This window comes from Melanotaenia boesemani, chromosome 17 (assembly GCF_017639745.1).
Source record: "Melanotaenia boesemani isolate fMelBoe1 chromosome 17, fMelBoe1.pri, whole genome shotgun sequence".
In the NCBI taxonomy this organism is placed as follows: Eukaryota; Metazoa; Chordata; class Actinopteri; order Atheriniformes; family Melanotaeniidae; genus Melanotaenia; species Melanotaenia boesemani.
In genome coordinates, this window is record NC_055698.1 from 24,713,868 (window position 1) to 24,736,886 (window position 23,019).

A 23,019-nucleotide genomic window follows, 5' to 3' on the forward strand; every position below is an offset into this window, starting at 1 on the left:
ATCTTTTCTTCATACATCTTCAAAGGTTTGTCTGTACTAAAGACATTTATTCTTACACAACAATTACACATTCACCATCAACCAGGCTTTTAATGGTGATAATAGATAATGATAGATGGAAATATTCAGTTTGTTTTCATGACAAAATCACTTCTTTGGTTGTTTTATCAATTTATTATTGTATTTAATTAAACTGTACCAACAAATATCTGTCCTTTTTACATCACTGCTATCTTAGAAAGGTAATGACATTTTGATAATGAAAAAAATGTCTTTAAAAAAAGTGCAAAAGGAACTGCGCTGCCAGAATTGTATCATAACATTTAGTATTCATTAGGAATGTGTTTTGTATTACAGTGCAGTCAGCAGTGGACATGCTAATTTAAATCTAAACACAGTGTTACTCTTTTAAGAGCATGCTTACCGAGTTGTTACTGCAACAGAGTGAACACAATCCAATTACTTTGTTTCCGTGGTAAATGGTAATGTTATGGTAAATAAACTGTATTTATGAAGCCCTTTTCTTGTCTTGTTGACCACTCAAAGCACTTTTACACTACAACTCACTTTCAGAATCGGACCACCAACCTTCCAGTTGACAGGTGACCAATCTTCTCCTGAGCTATCCTGGTAGGGGTGGAGAGGACTCTTCATTTTACCTACACTAGGGTCGAGGGAATGACAGAGGCTATCTTGTGATTCTCTTCTGTAACAGTTTATTATTTGTATCAAAATCCTAATTTCACATAGAGCTCTATTGACACATTCTATTTACTTTAATTTCACTGGCCAGCTATCATGTGTAATATGTGTGAATTTTCTGACCAAGTGCCACCTTGTTCATATTAGAGTTTTGTTTTCTTTGTGAATTGAGAAAGGACTTAGATACTAGACAGTAATAGTGAACTGCTATCAGACCCTTAATCAATTGTTCTCCATTGCTGCAAATATTGTTTCAACAATTATTATTTTAAAACTTAAAATATAATCAAGGCTTAGTCAGTATCTTAGGTAAAGCCAAGCAAGATTATGACTCAATGAACTCACATTATCAGAATAAACTCTGTTTTTTCTAGTTCTGATTTCAAGTGCTGGAGGATCACAGAGGATGGAGCATGTATCATCGTCTAGGTTTGATCGACTTATTATGGTATTTGCTTTTTGTCATTTTTACTCTGTCATTTGCAGTTTTTTTTTTCTTTTTGTCTTGTCTGTTTCTTTCCAGCAGATGGCTCCAGTTTCTTTAGTTCTTGTCCCCAGCTTAACACTCATCTCACCTGCTTGTGCAACTGTATTTACTTTTTTTTTTTTTGCCTTTTATGACCTTTAGTTGTATTTTAACCTCTGATTTTCTATTCTCATACTTTCATTCTTATGTCAGTACAGTTGTCATTATTTATTTATACAGCAGGTACTTGGTTTAATTGAAGGGGACACATATCTCCTGGCAGAGACAAAAAATACAAATGCTTAAAAAGAGAGTACAATTATTGAACTTTGATCTAATTGGTGGTTGTTGTTGAGCAATTTTCCTACTTCTCTGCAAATAATACAGAGTGACAGGCTTCTTCATTTAATTTAACCTTTAAAAACCTGAGATCCCTTAAGGGACTGAGAACAGATGGTGCCAAACAGCAAAAATGTCCATTTTGGAGAGTCTAATTTTAAATCTAAACTCACCTCATTAAGATAGTACACTCTTTGTAATTACATTGTCCCATATTTTTATCCCTGTATATGTGTTAAATTGTGGTTTTTATTCTATTTTTCATTGTGTAATGCCCTTGAGCAACTTGAAGGCGCTTTTCAGAAATAAATGTATTAATTTTATTCTGCTCCACTTGATCAGAGTTTACCTTTGTAGAAATGCTGTTCATATATTGTATTAAGATTTTATGGAGATTTAGAGCTATCGCTGCACCATTCCAAAGGGGTATTCTTATTTATCCTTTAAATGTTTTTTTTTCTCCTAGCCTGAAACTTTTAATCAGCCCAATGTGCCAGCTTAATTTATTCTTCATCAGTCACACATATACTGACTAATAAAGATGTATGGTGCAAAAATGTGTACTCTTTTTTGCTCTTTGGTTTGTCAATAGACAATTCATACCAAAAACATACTGAAAAATTTCCAATGAATCTGTAAAGACATAAAACCTGTAGAGCCCATGCTGCTGCAGATACTGACAGCAACTGAAATAACCACATTTACTCTTTGGGTTGAGAGCAGGAAATTTGATGTGTACGAGTTTTTCAAAAAGCCCCTCTCACAGTGCACACTACTAATACTTTTATTTGGAGACTGTGACTGTCTGGTCTTATTACAGCATCTGCAAGATCTGCATTAAAATTAATAAAACTGCATAGAAGTCCTTAAACTCAGCTATTAGCTGGGTCATGTTTGCAAATAGTAATTGGTTGTCAGACATTTTACCTAAAAAATAAAAAGGTAATTTAAAAATTAAAGTGGCAGATATTTGATATGGTAAGGTATTTTCAAACTCTCTCTGTGGCTGTCAATAAATTGTGAGGCTGAATGACTTCATATACAATTGGTTTATATTTGAAGGAAATAGCATGATTGCTTTTAAGCCACAAAAAGATAACCAAGAAAGTTTTGTCATAACATATCTTCTAACCTTATAGCAAGGATCAAACGTGTACACTAAAAGCTTTGTTAACCACCAAGGAATCGCCTTGTGTCTATTGATTTCTAACTAAATCAAGAAAAACGTTTTACTCTGGAATAAAAAGGAAAGTTTTTCAGGTGCCATGGCACAGATCTACCAAAAATGTCACCATTCCTGACATCAGTAGGCTTATTTCAGCCGTATATGGCTGACTTAATTGTTTTTGCACCTTACATGGTGTATCTGAGTCAATTATAAGTCATTTAAGTTTAAAGATTTAGAATGGCATCTGGTTTGTACTGACAGTTTGCATTAAAGTCTAGATAAGTTGATTTCTCTAAGAAACAAAAGTTTCTTGATATGTATATCTAACGAAATGTATAGTCACTGTTTCATTTCCTCTTTTACACATCCACCTTATCATTTGCCAGAATTACAAGTGCATTACAAAAAAAAAAAAAAAAACTACAGCTAAAGGTAAACACAACAGGAAATGCCTGGTTCGTAGGATTGAGAAAGAGAGGGTGGTGGTTGGTTAGGCAGACCTTAATACACACAAACAGTGTGTATTGTGTGAACAGCTCATGCATTCACCCTCAGCATTTAAACACAGAATAAGCAGAAAATACCTTTTAAAAATGTGTAGACTTATTAAAATATCAGTGCTTCTGAACTGTAACTTATTATATAATAATTATCATATATATCTACACTCACACACACACACACACACACACATATATATATATATATATATATATATATATATATATATATATATATATATATATATATATATATATATATATATAAATATTATTATATAATTATTATAATCTAATTTATTAAATTAATTGGGAAAAATCTTTTAACACATGCACAGCGTCTGTCATTTATGATGGCAAGACAGACGTGTCTACAGGCAAGATGTAAAAAGATAACTGTGTTTGAATTTGAGGTTTCCGGTTAGAGGGTTCAACACTGTTTTCCTGTCTGTGTCTGCGGCAGCCTCCCCCTCTCTCCCTCCCCTGTTGTGAATCATGAAGGCTGTCAGTGATTAGCTGATCACATATGTACCCAAAAGTATTGTTTTTGGATGTGCTAGTAAAAGTAGACAACATTTATCAGTCTCACATCAACCAGGTCAAGCTGAAGAATGAAACATGCTGATAACAGCAGCCTATTCCAGTTAGATATTGTTTGCTATTATTTCATATTATATTATTTTTATTACTTGTCATTTTTAATACGGTTTGCTATTGACACGACTGTAAAATCTAACACAGCCAAGCACACACCTATGTTAGATAGATTTATACTTTAAAGGAAATGAGATAAAATATTAAATATTGAACTGATTATTGTTTATTGATAGTGTGTGTGTTACGTGTGTGTCTGGCAGGTGGGGCTGTTCAGGTAGCTCCATGTACAATTAATGTATTACAGTTTAATGTATGGTACAATGCAAATTTAATTTGCCTTTTTAGAAATTCTTTGAATATTAGACTTCATATGACACAATTTATAATGAAAATAAGAGGCCAATAATTAAAAATATCTTTATTATTTCCAAATGCAAACGTAGCACCAGTCAGCGAATATGTCAACTTCTTCTGTGGGAAGAAACTACATATGTTGAATGCATGCATAAACATTTATTCAGAACAATTAAGTAAACTACTATTGTGAATGCTAATAACAGCTCAGGAGTTACGGGTTTTCAGACCAGTGATGGTGGAGTATGTTTCTTTTGATGCACCTACGAAAACAGATAACAATAATTCTTAACCAAAATTAAACTTTATCACAGTTTTGAGTTAAGTACACATTTGCATTTGACAACCGATTACATTTTTTTGCACTAGTTTTACGGGGATTTATACATCAAAGCGTTTAAATTGAGACAAACAAATAAATGAGTGTCATCTAAAGAAATTCCTTTTTGTGTTCAAGGAGAGTGATGACAATGCAGTAGCAAGATTTGTATTGTTTTTCATTTGCATTTATAGAATGTGAAAGAGAAATCTAAAAAAAAAAATCATGACACGGTTGATTCTGGTCTTAAATGGCAAACAACAAACTTACATGACTGACTGGAATCTTCCCAGATATGATCTTATATTTTAGGTATTTTGTGAAGAAATTTCTCATTTTGTTGTTTTGATGACTCATCCATACTAAACAAGATACTAGTTTCCTAGGAAAGTTTAGGGCCTTTTTATATTTGAGGTGGAATGGGGGTGTTTAAGTTAACTCACTGCTAAGGCACCAGTAAAAATCATACCAAAATTATCCATGATGCAAGCAACAAGCATGTGTCAGGATTTAATAGCGTAAACAATCAGCGCTAAATCCTACAACTTCCCAAATAACAGAACACGTCTAAATACCTTCATATTGTTTGGTCATATTGCATTACATCGTGTGAAACTTAAGGCAAAATGGGTTTGAGAATTGAGAACAGTGAGAAATATGTCAGGTGCACACTGTCTACACCACTCTCCACCACACAGATAATGTCACAACTTCTCTGACTCCACGTTGTCACATGATCTGCGAAATTACGCAGCAGCAGAAAGTAAAGCTGGCTTGGAAAGAGGTTCATCGTATATGGAAACTCTGACAACCATAATGCAGTAAACTTATTAAAGAATAAATGACTGCACTTGCATTTCTTTCTAAAAATATAGTAGAATAAGACTCCTTTAAAAAATGTAATTAGTTCTTTTAGCTTAAAAATAAATATCTTTTAGCATTTAGCTCAAACTAAAATAGACTAAAATATTTTTGTCTGTTTCTCTGAAATGTAGGATGAACATGTAATCATTATTCACCTGACAAACTGGCCAGGCAGTACACAGAATCTTGTTCAACAGAGGGTATAATACCTGCTGGAAATACAAGCAGAAATATAAAGCAACACATTTAATTATAAGTAATTAGAGAAAACGGTTGCATTGTCTGTGATTTCAATTTAATAATACTGTATACTGTATGTAGTTTGCAACTATTTGAACAACATTCAAACACACTGATCAATACAGTTGCAGCTACAGTGAAATTAATTCTGTGTCATAATAATCAATATATGTACAGAAATACACTAAAAAAAGGAGTTTTAGCAACTCAGTTGTGATCAAAAAAAGGAAGTAAGATGTTTTTATTTTAATTTTTCTCACCATTTGCAAGCTGAAGTCTTTCCGCTTCCTGTATCTCATCATAGATGTGGTATTGCATTTTCGTTTCTGCATTAAAATTTCATAATATTAAAAAACTTAAATTTTTCTCACAGTCTGAAAGACAGGCTGCTCAGATAATATCTGCTAAAACAACACAGTTAATCAAAGTTCACTGTACTGCCACATCATTACACCAAGCTTAAATTTTTTCTTGAAAAGTAAAAAAAGTCAGCTTTATCTGAATGTGTCAAGGAAAACCCTGATTATCCACAAAAATTAAAAATTCTCAATTGAGGTGAAATAACATTATATTATTCCTGTTGTTTGAATATGGAAAGGCTTTCTATATAACATTGGAGCCAAGTTTGACTTTACTCACCTCGTGATTTAAATATGCGCCTGCGGATAAAGTAGATGATGATGATGATGATGATCAAGCAGATAAGACAACTTATTCCAACCAGGGAAATATGAAGAAGGTGGCTGTCTAAAAACAAAACAAAAGACAGAAGAATAACACAAAGTAAGAGTATCAGCACGGTTAACTTGAACCTGAAACAGCATACCTGTCAACATTTATTTTTATTCTGCCTTTTGTAAATTATTTGTGGCTGTAAGGAAAATTTTAATTGAACTTTCTGCTCTCACTTAAAGATCCGAAGCAAATGTAAGACATCACAGGACTGTTTGGGCTACCCCTGTTTCTGATGGACGGACCTGAAGAAGCCTCTGACTGAGCACACCCTGTTGTTTCATCACTAAGTTGTTCAGAGTGTGCAGAATCGTCCATTGCATTCTGCCACAACATGAGAACTCAGATGATGACTGGACAAGTAAAGTTATGATGCTTTATTACTTTTACTGCTAATAGATTTTATAATTTTGTTCTCTGTTGCGTCATATATGTACATGTCATTTCTATTTGTACAAGTATTTCTGTTCTGAGCAGCTGCCTGTTTCAGCTAGGACACTCTTGCAAGAGAAAAAGTAAACCTTAAGACAAATACTGACAAATAAGATACATATGATCCTCACCTAAGGTCGACACACATTTGTCTAAGTGACCAGCTGTGTATATTCCTCCCAGTCTAATGCAGCTTATAAGATGGATATAAACTAACTCTGACTGTCCCAGCTTCTCTGTGCTCAGACCAGCTTTCGAGACTGTTTAGCATTTTCTGATTTTTCTGTGTAGATTAGTGACTTCATGTTTTTTACCTTCATCTGATTTCTCATTTTTGGTCACATTTAAATAAATAACTGGTTTTCCATCACAGAAGTACAGTCCAAAGTCACCACGCTCAACATTTCTTATAGTCAGTGTCTTGTTCACAGTGGAAACATGTCGACTTATTTGTTGTTGTTTTCCAGCGATTTCTCTGCTCCATGTTGGATCGTGTGATCCTTCAACATCAGGAGGACATTTCAGAGACATTTTACTCCTTTCTGTAACGTTCTGTATCTTTATTCCTGCAAATAACAAAAGATACAGAATAAGAACCAAAATTACAAGTTGTATAACGTCATAAAACATAGTAAACTTTTCTCATGTTTGATAAACTAAGTAACCAGGTGACATTAAAAAGAGCATCTGTTTTCTTTTTTTTATAGCATTTAATGAGATGTTTTCCTCTTTGACAATAAACTTAAAGTTGTATTTATACTGGCATAATTTCATGTCTTCTCTAAGTAAGACTTCTGTACAGGATTGATTATCTTTTTAGTATGCAGCTGAAAGATTAAATAAACTAACCAATACACTATTAACTTGTTCTAATCACTATCCTCAATAGCCCTGAAACTCTGGAATGGTCTCTCTCTTTCTGTGAGGTCTGCCAGAACCTTAAATGATTTAAAATCTCTTTTAAAAACATGATTGGGATTTCAAAATGTAGTTTGCATTGTTTTATTAATATTTCTTCAGTCAAAAATCAGCAAACATCTAGCGGAGAAATAAAGAGAAAACAGAAAGACTAGTAAAATCTGATTTTACCTGATGGGATCACTGTCAGCTCCACAGCTGGTTGATTATTACACAAGTATCTTCCAGAGTCTGAGACATTAACTCTGATAATTAACAGTGACTTGTCTGCTAATGTACCGTAATGTTTCTGTGGGTCCTTTATATGTTTCATGGTTTTGTCACCATCACATGTAAGTATGTCAACTTTAGGTCCAGGATTCTCTCTGCTCCATGTCACGTTACCCTTCCCAGAGTGAGGACAACGTAGAGTGATGTGCTTCTTCTCCTCAGCTACGTCATAAATTAAATCTGCAAAATGAACATTTTCTCACTTATTATAAAATCCCTGAACCTTCAGAAACATTGGGTATAAACATTCATAAAACACCTTATAATCACATTTTTACACCAACTGCAGGTGTACCTTTATGCAGAAAAAATCCCTTCTTCCCAGTTCATTGTATTATGTAGCTGCATTAATTAAAACGACTGAACTTCTGAGCTTAGAGATTAATATAATTTCACTGCATCTTGACCCCGACCTGAGCTGGCCTTTAAACAGGGTGCAGTTGTTGTGCTCACATGTTTCTGGGTTAAACTGACAAAATATAACTGAAGCCTTTCAGCAACAAAGATCGTGTTTGAATTTACTAAAAAATAAAGACACAATAACATTTTTATCAGCTGTTATTATCATATGTTACTGAGCATTTACTGCTGATCTTTGTTGCGTGTAGCTGAATATTTTTGACATTTAGGGATCACACTGGTCCTCAAGACCCACTGCCCTGCAGGTTTTAGATATTGCAACACAACTAATTTCAATTAAAAATTTGAAAGATAGCTTGTCATCAAGATGCTCATGACCCATTAATTTGAGTCAGGTGTGTTGCAGCAGGAAAACATCTAAAACCAGGAAAGTGAGCTTTTAGTACCAGGGTTGATCTAAGCGATTAATCTTATAAATTACTAAAAGCCATTTCCCTACATATACCATTTCATTCCAGATATGAATTTATTTTTACAGAAAGAGAAAAATTCAACACTATTTTGATTAATTTCTTTCAAATAATCTCTGAAATCCCATTTAAATTAACTTCTCTCACTTACGTCTTGTTAAAATTAAGATTCCTATTATGAAATTACAAGTTTAACCTGAAAGAAATCTCACCTGCAGTGATAGTCTGCAGAGCAAAAGCCAGGAGATAGCAGATGTTCGTCCTCATGATGGCAGTGACTGAAGCATCTGACAACAATGCTAACCACAGTTTTTATTTCATACAGAAACAGGAACTCTACAGTCTGAGTGTGGACACATTTCCTTGTAAACTTAAAAAAATACAGTATCAGTGACTCAAGCTTTCTGACTGTACAAACTAAATGCAATAAGTTCCTGATCTGAGTTATATACGTAGGTGGAAGCAGACAAGCTGACATCACTGCAGTAAACCTGAACTTTATTATTTAAGATTCTGAACAGTTACTAGTTATTAAAAAGTACAGACAAGGAAATAAGAGAAAACAGAACTACCACATATGATCCCAGAGCACACACAAGTGTCACAATCTAATAATGGAACAGTGTGAAGAAACATACAGCTAAGTGTTACTTTCTATCTATTTTTTGTCATGTAGCTGCAGCAAAGGCATCAACTCAAAGATTAGAAACATGAATACCATGGGATGAGTTCTGCTGATTTAACTCGCTTCTAGCCATTACAACATAAAGCAATTTCATGTACCACATTTCAGGTACATAGGTAGAAGCAGACAAGCTGCCATTACTGCAGTAAACCTGAACTTTATTTTAATTTTTTTTTCTTTATTTGTTAGTAGGCAAAATGGCCTGATTAAATAAATGTTTAAAAAAAAAGTTTTCACTTTCATCTGTTGTCTCTGTTGTTATTACAATAGCAGGTTATTGCTTTAATTACATTAAACTAATACAATATAACTTCTAGAACAGAGAGCACACAGCATAACTGATAGACTCAGATTAATTAAGGAGAAATGACCACCGAACAATGTTACAAAGTTCAAACCACATTTCCAAATTTCAAATTTAAGATTCTGAACAGTTACCAGTTATTAAAAAGTACAGACAAGGAAATAAGAGAAAACAGAGCTACCACATAGATGATCGATGAGCACACACAAGTGTCACAGTCTAATAATGGAAAAGTGTGAATAAACATTCAGCTAAGTGTTACTTTCTATCTATTTTTTGTCATGTAGCTGCAGCAAAGGCATCAACTCAAAGATTAGAAACATGAATACCATGGGATGAGTTCTGCTGATTTAACTAGCATTACAACATAAAGCAACGTTTAACTTTAAACATTTTGAAGACACATAAAATAAAGATATAATATTTTAAAAGAAAAAGGCGTAAAATCAATCACTTACAGTAAACAATGAGGGTTTAAAACCTATTTAAATTTTACATTAGCAAACTGATACTGAAAGAAGACATTTATCGTACTTAAAAGCTTCAGTTATTGTGTAGTTACAAGACTTTTTGAGCATCATGCCCATATGTTTATTCTTCACCACTGCAGCGTCCGTTTCTTTGTTTTAACCACTGCTAAGTACAAAGTTGCCACTGCTGACATTCATAATCCTAGACAGAGTATGCATATGCATGTGCTAGGATGAGTGGGGGTGTGTCTGGGGAGTGAGAGTGGGGTGACGCTGGCGGCAGGTAAGTGACGCTAATGCTGTAGGTGACGTAGTTCCGGGGGAGACGGCAGATTCAAACTAGGCGCGCCCAAACATTTCTACTTTCATTCGATTGTATTTTGTGCCAACCTAATTAAAATATTCTTTAAAGTAGGACTATAGTGTCTTTAAAAGGTACACTCTGGAGCACAGCGGGGAGGATTTGGCCAGCCTGACAGATTTTATAGATCGTTGTTACGACAGAATCGTCATGGGGAAACCAAACAACACCTCCACCCCCTCCACCTCATCTAAATCCAAGAGACAGCGAAATGAGGATTCACCTGGAGCTATTTCACCACCGGGGAACGACTCAACAGATGTTCTGATCTCTATAGATAAGAAACTCAGTAGTTTTGATGCGCGTTTGAGTCTGGTAGAAATTCTCCACAAAGAGTTCCAGGCGCTACGTGAATCATTAGAATTCAGCCAGAAGCAGGTGGAAAGTCTGGCTGCAGAAAATGCCGGTCTCAGAGAGACGGTAAAATCCCTCACCGAGGGCTTGACCCGTCTCTCAGATGAAAATAAGAAGATTAAGGAAACGGTGATCGATCTGCAGGCGCGGAGCATGAGAGAGAACCTGGTATTTGCAGGGATTCCAGAGCAGACGGAGGAGGACCCCGAGACCACGGTGAAAAACTTCATCAAAACCCACCTGAAGCTCCCAGAGGAAACGGTGAAAAACATCTCCTTTCACAGAGTCCATCGGCTCGGCGGGAGGAAACCCGGGTCCAGCAGACCAAGACCCATCGTAGCGAAGTTCGTCAGCTTCAAACAGAAGGAGCAGGTGAAGAACCAGGGCCGCGAACTGAAGGGGACCAACTTCGGAGTAAACGACCAATATTCGAGAGAGATTCTGGACCGACGGAGAGTCCTGTTTCCCATCAGAAGGAAATCTATGGCTAATGGCGCTCGCGCTGTCATCGCGGTGGATAAACTGTTTATTAATGGACAACTGTACCGCGACCCGGACGTCACTCCGTGGCTCTTCTGATCCCAGGTGCTGTATGTCAATCTCTCCAAATGATCACTCTTAACTCGCCATTATAGATCACTGACAGTAGAACACACTGCTCGTCTCACCACAGCCTCTACATCTAGATCGATGTATTTTTTTTCTGTTTTGTTTTTATATTTCACACAAATACTTTTCTCACTTTTCACTATCTTTCACGCTTTCACTGTTAATTGTAATCCAGCTCGTAATATCAGCAGCGCACGCGGCCGGTCGAAAACCGTCAGGACGCACAGCCGCACCATACATGATAAATATAAACACTCGCCTTTTATGTATGAGAGAACACGCATTAAGGTACATATACGGACATTTAACATACGGACAAACGCGCGCAATCAGGCTGCATGCAAACACGCGCGAACACGCAAGAGGGGCGCACAAAGACACACGCGTCAGTAACACGCATGAAGTATTAAACCGTTCACAATAACCATGTTAAAAATCGTCTGTTGGAATGTACATGGAGCCGGTTCCAGGGAGAAGAGGTTGAAGATCTTTAATAAATTACAGGAGCTGCAGGCTGACATTGTCTTACTACAAGAGACTCATTTAACAAACTCAACCATAGATCTTCTTCAAACAGCTCAGTTTCCTCATGTTTACTCAGCTTGTTACAATTCTAGGCAAAGAGGAGTAGCTACTCTTATTAATAAGAGACTAAATTTTGACATAGATAGCACAGTAGTGGATCCGGAAGGCAGATTTCTGATAACTTTATTATCTATTTGTAATATCAAATTATGTATTACCAATGTATATGGCCCCAATGCAGATGATCCCTCCTTTTTCCACTCCCTGTTTGCTACACTCCAGAATTATTCAGATAACAGAATAGTGCTAGCTGGTGATTTTAATGTAGTCTTGACTGAACAAGATCGCTGCAGCACATCAGCCAGTCATCGAGTCTGGCAGTCGTCAGAAACTATCAAACAGTACATGAAGGATTTTGGTCTTTGCGATGCTTGGCGCTCTCACCATCCTAAACTAAGAGAATACACCTTCTTCTCTTCAGTTCACCACTCCTTCTCTAGAATAGATTATATTTTAAATAGTAACTCACTAATGGGCGACATTTCAGAGACTCAGATACATCCAATCAGCATCAGCGATCACGCACCAGTTTCATTCACTCTGAGAAACAAAAATAATAAACCGATTGGTAAAAGCTGGAGATTTAACACCTCTTTATTGAAAGATCCTGAGTTTATTGATTATTTTAAAAAAGAATGGTCAATTTATATAGAAAAAAATGACATGCCTGAAACTTCAGCGTGTCTCCTTTGGGAAGCAGGAAAAGCAGTAATGCGAGGGAAAATAATTTCCTTCTCCTCACATAAGAAGAAGGAAACAGCAAGAGTTTTAGAATTAGAACTCAGGATTAAATCATTGGAGGAGGCTTACCGCATTTCCCCCGAAGAGCACACAATGAATAATATAAGGAAAACTAAATTGCAGCTTAAAGAAATTATAGATAAAAAAACACAGTTTTTAGTGCAAAGACTTCGCTTGGAGAACTTTGAACACAGTAACAAATCTGGAAAGTTTTTAGCAAATCAACTAAAAACAAACAAGGAGAAAACAACAATCTCCTCTGTTAAAGATCAAGACGGAAACATCAGCCATGACCCAGACAAGATAAATGACACGTTTAGGAGCTTCTATAAAACATTATATGAATCACAGATTAATCCAACAGATGAACATATTGAACAATTTTTAAACAACATTAATCTACCAAAACTAAAAAATGAAAATAAAATAAATTTAGATGCACCTATTACTGTAGATGAACTCCACAAAGCTCTCCAACATATGCCCAACAATAAAGCCCCGGGTCCAGATGGTTACTCAGCAGAATTTTACAAGGAATTCTGGACAACGCTAGCTCCTACATTTTATAATATGTTGTTAGAAATACAGGAAAAACAAAAAATACCGCAAAATATGAACTTAGCTAATATAACACTATTGCTAAAACCAGGCAAAGACCCCACACTTCCATCCAGTTACCGTCCCATATCTTTAATAAATGTAGACCTGAAAATAATTAGTAAAGCTCTTGCCAGAAGGATAGAAAAAATAACCCCTCTTATAATACATCCGGACCAGACAGGTTTTATAAAAGGTCGACATTCATCTACTAACACACGTAGACTAATTAACCTCATTGATTACTCTACTTTACATAATCTAGAATCCACAATCATTTCTCTAGATGCAGAAAAAGCCTTCGACAGGGTAAACTGGAAGTTTCTATTTGCAACACTAGACAAATTTGGGTTTGGACCTTCTTTCATAGAGTGGATTGAAATATTATATAATAACCCAAATGCATGTGTGAAAACCAACGATCAAACTTCTCCAAGCTTCCGCTTACAGAGAGGCACCAGACAGGGCTGCCCACTCTCCCCCTCACTTTTTGCCATTTTCATAGAGCCGTTAGCAGCTGCTATTAGACAAAATACAGAAATTAAAGGAATCCAGGGCAAAAATATAGAACATAAAATAAGTCTTTATGCAGATGATGTATTACTCTTCCTTCAGAACTCACAAACATCACTCTCTGAGACAATCACAGTTATTAATAAGTTCTCATCAATATCTGATTATTCTATTAACTGGTCTAAGACTACAGCCATGTCCATCAACTGTGACCTACAAAACATCCCTAATATCAAAATACAGACAGGAAACATTAGATATTTAGGTATAAATATTTCCCCCAGATTATCAGATTTAACAAAATTAAACTATGTTCAGCTACTAAAAACAATAGAAGATGATCTCTTACGGTGGAGGCGCTTACCCATCTCACTAATGGGGAGAGTTGCCACCATTAAGATGATGATTCTACCTAAAGTTAATTATTTATTTTCAATGATACCCACTAAACCCTCCACCAGTTGGTTTAAATCTCTGGACTCTTTCATATCCAAGTTTCTTTGGAAAAACAAGCCGTCACGTATCAGCCTTAAAACCTTACAGCAGACTAAAGATAGAGGAGGACTGGACCTACCAAACTTTAATCACTACTTTATAGCTAACAGGCTGCAGTACATCTCCAAGTGGCTCAAACCCAGTTATCTGGATGAGCCGTGGCTAGATGTGGAGCAGGCTTTGTGTGAGGACTTAGTCATCTCTGACCTGCCGTTCATCAGCTCAACCATTAAACCATATAAGTGCTTTAAAAGCCTTAACATCCGTTTTTCCTTAATGGCTTGGTGGGAATTCTGTAAGATAACCAGATCTTCCCTCTTTCCATGTAGACTTACACCCATCTGGAACAACCCTGACATCCTGCAGAACAAAAAGATGATAAACTTCACTCAATGGAAGACTAAAGGAATACAACAGTTAGGACAGATAATAGAAAATGGAAACTTTGTATCTTTCAACACAATTGTCTCACAGTATGGAATCAACAGCAATAAATTCTTAGAGTACCACCAACTAAAATCAATTATATGTAAGAAGTATACCCCTGTACAGTTAGACTTGCAGCTTCCTGTCAGAATAGCAGAATTCCTGAATCATAATACTCCAAAATTATTATCAAAAATATATAGATTACTTGCAAAGCTAGAAGACAGGATATCTCTCCCAACTTCAAAATGGGAAGATGATTTATCTAATAACTTTGATCAGAAAAGATGGTCACAAATATGTTTAAACACGTTTAAAATGACTCAGAATTCAAATATACAACTAATACAATTCAAAATTCTCCATAGAACTCATTATACAGGACACAGGATGTTCAGGATGGGCCTTTCACCATCAGATATCTGCCCACACTGCTCTGAGAACACCTCTGATAGCTACATCCATGCGCTGTGGTCCTGCACACCTGTCCAAAGGTTCTGGATTAAGGTGTGTGAAGATCTCTCAAAATGGTTTAAAACTAGTTTTCCTGCAAACCCCACACTTTGCCTACTGGGCGACCTGGGTGACACCAACATAGGAATACAGTCTTATGCATCGCAAAGAAAACTTTGGGGGGGGGGGGTGAGTGGGACAGTGGTGTGTGTGTGGGGGGATGGGTGGTGGAGGGATGGTGTGTGTGTGTGGGAGGGTGGGGTGTGTGGAGGTGGATGTGTGGTGTGTGGGAGGGGGGGTGGTGTGGGTGTGGGAGGATGAATGGTGGAGGGATGATGTATGTGGGGGAGGATGGGGTATGTGTGGGAGAATGTATGGTGCAGGGATGGGGAGTGTGTGGGAGGATGGATGGTGGAAGAATGGTGTGTGTGCAGGAGGATGGATGGTGTATGGGAGGGAGGATGGTGTGTGTGTGGGGGAGTGGTGTATGTTTGGGAGAGTGGGTGATGGAGGGGTGGTGTGTGTGTGTGTGGGAGGATGGGGTACGTGAAGGTGGATGTTTGGTGTAGGAGAGGGAGGACGGTGTATGTGTAGGAGAATGATGTATGTGTGGGAGGATGGGTAGTGGAAGGATGGTGTGTGTGTGTGTGTGTGTGTGTGTGGGAGGTGTGAAGGTGGAGGATGGTGTATGTGTGGGAGGATGAGTGGTGGAGGGATGATGTGTGTGTGGGAGGATGGGGTAGGTGTGGGAGAGTGTATGGTGGAAGGATGGTGAGTGTGTGGGAGGATGGATGGTGGAAGGACGGTGTGTGTGTGGAAGGATGGATGGTGGAAGGATGGTGTGTGTGTGTGGGAGGACAGAGTATGTGAGGGTGGGATGGTGTATGTGTGGGAGGATGAATGGAGGAGTGGAAGGAGAGTGTGTGTGTTTGTGTGTGTTGGTCTGGGGGGGGGGGGGCAGGACTGGTTCTCGGGGTGTGCGGCTGGGCGCTGGGGTGTGGGGCTGGCCTCTGGCGGTGGCCGTCTGGGCGGGCCGGGTCCCCCCGGGTGGCGTGCTGGCCCTTGGCCTGTGGGGGTGGGGGGTGTCCCTGCGCTCCTGGGCCCGGGCCCTCTGCCCCGTCTGTCCCGGGCGGCCGGTGCCCGGGGGGGTCGGGGACTGCTGGCCTCGGCCTGCCGGGGCCGGTGCCCTGTGTCCGCGGGGCGGCTCCTGCTGGGGTCTCCTGCTGCTGCCTTCCTGGGCGGGCGAGTGGTCGTCTCTGTGGACCGGTCGGGATCTGTAGCGGGACCGCTGGCCTGACTCTGGCCTCTGTTCAAGTGAGGTGGCATCTGCATGATCACTCTGCATGGTCCCTGAACGTCTCCACACAGTCTTTGCGTCGCCGTGTGGCCGAGTTCTCCAGCATATCCACACAGGTTTCTCTGCGCGTGTTCTTGAATACAGCAGTTTCACTTATATCTATTATCATATTTTTTTTCTTTTTTTTTATTATTTCTGTTCTTATTATTATTATTATTACTCTTACTCTTATTATTATTACTACTACTATTATTATTATTACTACTACTATTATTATTATTGTTACTATTATCAACTAATTGTGTAATGACCTACTGGCCAGGATGATCTTAGCTATATATGTTGTAAGTAGTATGGATTACATGGTTTTCTGTATAATGTTTTAAGTCCCCATCCGCACTCCCCACACCCTTTCTGTCCCTCTCTCTCCCCTCCCTCTTCGCTCTACTTTCTTTTCTATCTCTCTCTCTCTCTGTCCCCTCCGGTCGAGTCCAGCATTAAGAGTCTGATTTAATAAAGTTTTTCATGTCATCAAGAGGGACTTTATACATGTAGTATAAATCCCTGCTTGATAGAGTAAAATTGCCCAGCACCAGACAGCAGCCAGACAATCATTTTGTTTGCAACGATGCTGGACAAGACAGGTTAAAAAAAAAAAAAAAAAAAAAAAAAAAAACACTTTCTCTACCATGAATATGAACCAATCTCTTTAAGGTTTCAAGGTTGGTCTTTTCCTGCTGATGTGTGCTTGACTGCTCTTAGCTTTGTCTTTGGTTCTTAATCTGTAAATATGGTCACTTTGACTGGCATATTTAAACAAGTTTTCTCTCTTTTCAACCAGTAGTGACAATATTTAGACAGGAGGGTGAAGCAGAAGTTATTCTTCAAACCTGATTGGACTAAAATTTGAATCTTTGTGGCCTAATGTCTGTTTAATTATGCCATCATCAGCACACCAGCCAGAAGCAGCAAATCAAACAAATGACACCGTCATGACTTGTAGGGAAAGGCTATTGATGAAGTATTTACTTAGAAAAATTGACATTTTTATTATGAAATGTATTGTTTAAGTGACTTGAAAAGAAAAATGCTGGAGAAAGAACAAAATGAAGACGTCTGCAGGGATGCCGGTCATGGCCACCAACTTGTCTGTAGTACGATCTTTTTCCACAAGATACTCATTTCACTTCACACTTAAGACTAACACTGACCACAGTTCAGCTTTTGCTCTTTCTTTCTACCTTTTGTCAGATGAAGGATCAAAAATACTTTTGATGCACTTAACAGTTAATGAATGAATAAATGAAGACAATATAGCTGTCTTACACTAAACACTAAATACATAATTTTCTAAACTGAAATAAAAGTAAATAAATGCAGCAGAGATATTTTAAATAAAATTACATTTTTGTAATAAAAATTCAGTAATCTAACGTAAATTAGCAAAATGTAAAAGCACAAACTGAAAAGATATCAAACAGACAGCAGACCTACCACATGTTGGAAACAAACAACAATAAAAAAAACAAACTTTTTCAAAGTAGAATTAGATCTAAAAGATGTCACAGTGTCACAGACTGAATATAGCCTACTGTAATACAAAATGCAGCTAGGAATTGTTAGCCTAAAATGTTTTTGATCAGCAAAAAGCAGCAGTATTATCATCTTTAACATTAACAGTAGAAATTTAACTGTAATCTAGTAATATCTGCACAAACTGAAGTTCTGAAAAAAAGAGGATTGCTCCTGTTCAATAAAAGATGAAAGCTACTTTTAATTTGAGCATTATTGTTCCTGTTAAATCTTCTCCATCTTCAGCTACTGAGCAGACAAAGGAAATAAACACGTAAACTGGTTTGTTCACTTCTGAACAACAAACAGCTTCTAAGGTTTTAACTCAGTATACTTTTAGTATCTTATTTTTTTGTGATGTGTAATTTTGTTTCCCTTTTTGTTGCAATGACAATAAAGTTCTATTCTATTCACAAATGCTAAGCTAACAGTGGAAACAGTGCCCTCATGTGGCCATTTGTGGAACATGTCCTGATTAAGCTCTGTAATCTGTGTAGTTTGATCGTAAAATAAAAATTTTGGATTTAAAAAATGTGAACTCACTGTCTAAATGAATGATTTTATCCATAGATTCTTCAAATCAAATCCTTTTAGAGAAAAATGATAGAAACCCGAAACAGTTTCTCCAGGTTTTCACATCAGGAGCTTTTTTCTTCTGATACTGACCCACAACTGAATCATTAATTAATCTTTATGAAAAATTAAGAATTAGAAGAAAGAATAAAAGCAGACCAAACTGAAGATTATAATGTCCACTTTACAGAACAAATTTCTGTATCCAGAGTCTCATTCGTGCTCTGTGAGTGTACGGTAGATCTCACTGTGGTCTTGGCTGGCAGGATGGAGGCTCTCGTACGTTGAGTCTTCACATGCAGAGGGAGTGCAGTTCTCATAGACCATATTCTACAAACAAACATTGATTTGATCATAAAAAAATGCAACCTAAAACAATGAAAGATTAATTAAATCTTTCCTGCAGCAAACTTTCAACAGAAAGCAAGGATTAAAAGAAAAAAATCACCTCCATGTTTGAGCCATCTGACCTTCCTCTATCCATCACACCTGTAAAACAAACAGTATTTTACTGTAGTACAATAAGATATCATTCACAGTCTAGATGAGTCTGAAAGAATTAACTGCTGTAATTAACTGATAATAAAACAACTATGACATCAGTAAAGAAATGATGAAACTTGACAGACCAAAGACAGTGAGGGAAAATCAGAAACTTCAAATATTATTTCTTTGGTGGCAACTTTCAAACAGTAAGGCAACACAGCATGTGTAAGTATGTCAACTTTAGGTCCAGGATTCTCTCTGCTCCATGTCACGTTACCCTTCCCAGAGTGAGGACAATGTAGAGTGATGTGCTTCTTCTCCTCAGCTACGTCATAAATTAACTCTGCAAAATGAACATTGTATCATTGATTATAAAATCCCTGAACCTTCAGAAACATTGGGTATAAACATTCATAAAACACCTTATAATCACATTGTTACACCAACTGCAGATGTACCTTTATGCAGAAAAAATCCCTTCTTCCCAGTTCATTGTATTATGTAGCTGCATTAATTAAAACGACTGAACTTCTGAGCTTAGAGATTAATGTAATTTCACTGGATCTTAACCCCGACCTGAGCTGGCCTTTAAACAGGGTGCAGTTATTGTGCTCACATGTTTCCGGGTTAAACTGACAAAATATAACTGAAGCCTTTCAGCAACAAAGATCCTGTTTGAAATTTACTAAAAAATAAAGACACAATAACATTTTTATCAGCTGTTATTATCATATGTTACTGAGCATTTACTGCTGATCTTTGTTGCATGCAGCTGAATATTTTTGACACTTAGGGATCCCACTGGTCCTCAAGACCCACTGCCCTGCAGGTTTTAGATGTTGCAACACAACTAATTCTAATTAAAAAACAGCTTGTCATCAAGATGCTCTTGACCCATTAATTTGAGTCAGGTGTGTTGCAGCAGGGAAACATCTAAAACCAGGAAAGTGAGCTTTGGGTACCAGGGTTGATGATCACCATTTTGGTCAATCTAAGCAATTAGTCTTATAAATTACTACAAGCCATTTCCCTACATATACCATTTCATTCCAGATATGAATTTATTTTTACAGAAAGAGAAAAGTTCAACAGTATTTTGATTAATTTCTTTCAAATAATCTCTGAAATCCCATTTAAACAAACTTCTCTCACTTACGTCCTGTTAAAATTAAGATTGCTATTATTAAATTACAAGATTAACTTGAAAAATTCTCACCTGCAGTGATAGTCTGCAGAGCAAAAGCCAGGAGGTAGCAGATGTTCGTCCTCATGATGGCAGTGACTGAAGCATCTGACAGCAATGCTAACCACAGTTTTTATTTGATACAGAAACAGGAACTCTACAGTCTGGGTGTGGACACATTTCCTTGTAAACTTAAAAAAATACAGTATCAGTGACTCAAGCTTTCTGACTGTACAAACTAAATGCAATAAGTTCCTGATCTGAGTTATATACGTAGGTGGAAGCAGACAAGCTGACATTACTGCAGTAAACCTGAACTTAATTAATTTAATATTCTGAACAGTTACCAGTTATTTAAAAAGTACAGACAAGGAAATAAGAGAAAACAGAACTACCACATATCATCCCAGAGCACACACAAGTGTCACAGTCTAATAATGGAAAGGTGTGAAGAAACATGCAGCTAAGTGTTATTTTCGATCCATTTTTTTGTCATGTAGCTGCAGCAAAGGCATCAACTCAAAGATTAGAAACATGAATACCATGTGATAAGTTCTGCTGATTTCAATTCAATTCAATTCAATTCAAAGCGTTTATTGTCACATGCACAGTAAGGAAACAGGTTTCCCTGTACAGTGAAATTCTTGCTTTGCCGTCCACACCGAATGCCATAAATATTCAGAGTAAGTAGAAAAGACTAATTTAAGAAAAGCATGCAGAAGAGTAAACATAAATATAAACTACAGGTAAAATATATGTAAAGTAAAGTAATCTATGTACATAATGTGCAGCGTGCTACATAAACTGTGCAACATTCAGCATTGAATGATTAATTGTGCAAAAAAAAGAACTGTCATGAGGTAGACGGTATGATACATGTGCAAATACTGCTTCTAGCCATTACAACATAAAGCAATTTCATGTACCACATCTCAGTTACATAGGTAGAAGCAGACAAGCTGACATTACTGCAGTAAACCTGAACTTTTAAATTAAATTTTATTTCTTTATTTGTTAGTAGGCAACATGGCCTGATTAAATAAATTTAAAAACGAAAGTCTTCACTTTCATCTGTTGTCTCTGCTGTTATTAAAATAGCAGGTTATTCCTTTAATCAAAGTAAACTAATACAATATAACTTCTAGAACAGAGAGCACACAGCATAACTGATAGACTCAGATTAATTAAGGAGAAATGACCCCGAACAATGTTACAAAGTTCAAACCACATTTCCAAATTTCAAATTTAAGATTCTGAACAGTTACCAGTTATTAAAAAGTATAGACAAGGAAATAAGAGAAAACAGAACTACCACATAGATGACCCCTGAGCACACACAAGTGTCACAGTTATAATGGAAAAGTGTGAATAAACATGCAGCTAAGTGTTACTTTCTATTTTTTGTCATGTAGCTGCAGCAAAGGCATCAACTCAAAGATTAGAAACATGAATACCATGGGATGAGTTCTGCTGATTTAACTCGCATTACAACATAAAGCAACTTTTAACTTTAAACATTTTGAAGACACATAAAATAAAGATATAATATTTGATAAGAAAAAGGGGCAAAATCAATCACTTACAGTAAACGATGAGGGTTTAAAACCTAGTTAAATTTTACATTAGCAAACTGATACTGAAAGAAGACATTTATCATACTTAAAAGCTTCAGTTATTGTGTAGTTACAAGACTTTTTGAGCATCATGCCCATATGTTTATTCTTCACCACTGCAGCGTCCGTTTCTTTGTTTTCACCACTGCTAAGTACAAAGTTGCCACTGCTGACATTCATAATCCTAGACAGAGAACTTTGATAACGCGTGTGATTCTCTAACTTTTCTTTTAGCACCACCATCAGGTTGAAAATTGTTCTCATGCAACTTGTGGTATTTTTAGTCTTGCATGAGGCAGTGCAGTCCAACTCAGTGCAGCTATTACTGTATATGTTTCATTTTCCATTACAGATGGTGACTCCTTGACATGAGTTCAATCAGCTGTTTATCACTGCAGTATGTTTGAAGCTGTGACAACACAAGAAAGACAAGAAAGAAGTTTATTATATTTACACTAACTACTTTTCTTCTCAAGCAACTTTCTTGTGGAGTATAGAGTTGATATTAGACTGAATGAACCTGTGTCAAGCTTTGATCATACAAAGATAAAGGATCTCTTGAAAATAATCATAAAAGCAGATATTTTGGTCAGCAGAGACAAACAAATACAAATGTAAGACCATGAAAATGATTAAAAATGAAACTGAATAAAAAGCAGAAATTAGCTCTTTTTTGCCCCAGATTGCACAAATAGAAAGAGGGAAGGATGTGTGTGGTGGATGGTAGGTGTAACCTGTCACTGCACAACAGAATAACAACTTAAAAATACCAAGAAAAATCTGGAATTATTTAAACTTTTTTTTTCTTTTTTTGATCCCTAAATATTGAAACTGAATAACCAGTCATAGATAATATTACGTCACATCAATGGGGTCATTTAATGCTATAACGAGGTACTCTGGGCATAGCTTTTCCATCATCCATTAGTGTGTCACCATTAGTGTAGTAAAGTCAATACCATATTGTTGCT

The 23,019-nt window shown here is 36.8% G+C and overlaps 1 protein-coding gene across 1 annotated transcript in view; it reads right to left on the reverse strand.

Annotated features, from left to right (window-relative positions):
- Positions 1 to 4,173: 4,173 nt before the first annotated feature.
- The window catches only part of LOC121628318, a 28,645-nt gene continuing 9,799 nt past the window's right edge, over positions 4,174 to 23,019 (reverse strand). Inside the window, exons 6-11 of the mRNA XM_041967338.1 lie at positions 7,803 to 8,081; positions 7,028 to 7,279; positions 6,189 to 6,296; positions 5,810 to 5,875; positions 5,465 to 5,521; positions 4,174 to 4,389 (exon numbers count right to left, since the gene is read on the reverse strand). Coding sequence (XP_041823272.1) covers positions 4,334 to 4,389; positions 5,465 to 5,521; positions 5,810 to 5,875; positions 6,189 to 6,296; positions 7,028 to 7,279; positions 7,803 to 8,081 — 818 coding nt within the window. The 3' untranslated portion in view covers positions 4,174 to 4,333. The remainder of the gene's footprint in view (positions 4,390 to 5,464; positions 5,522 to 5,809; positions 5,876 to 6,188; positions 6,297 to 7,027; positions 7,280 to 7,802; positions 8,082 to 23,019) is intronic.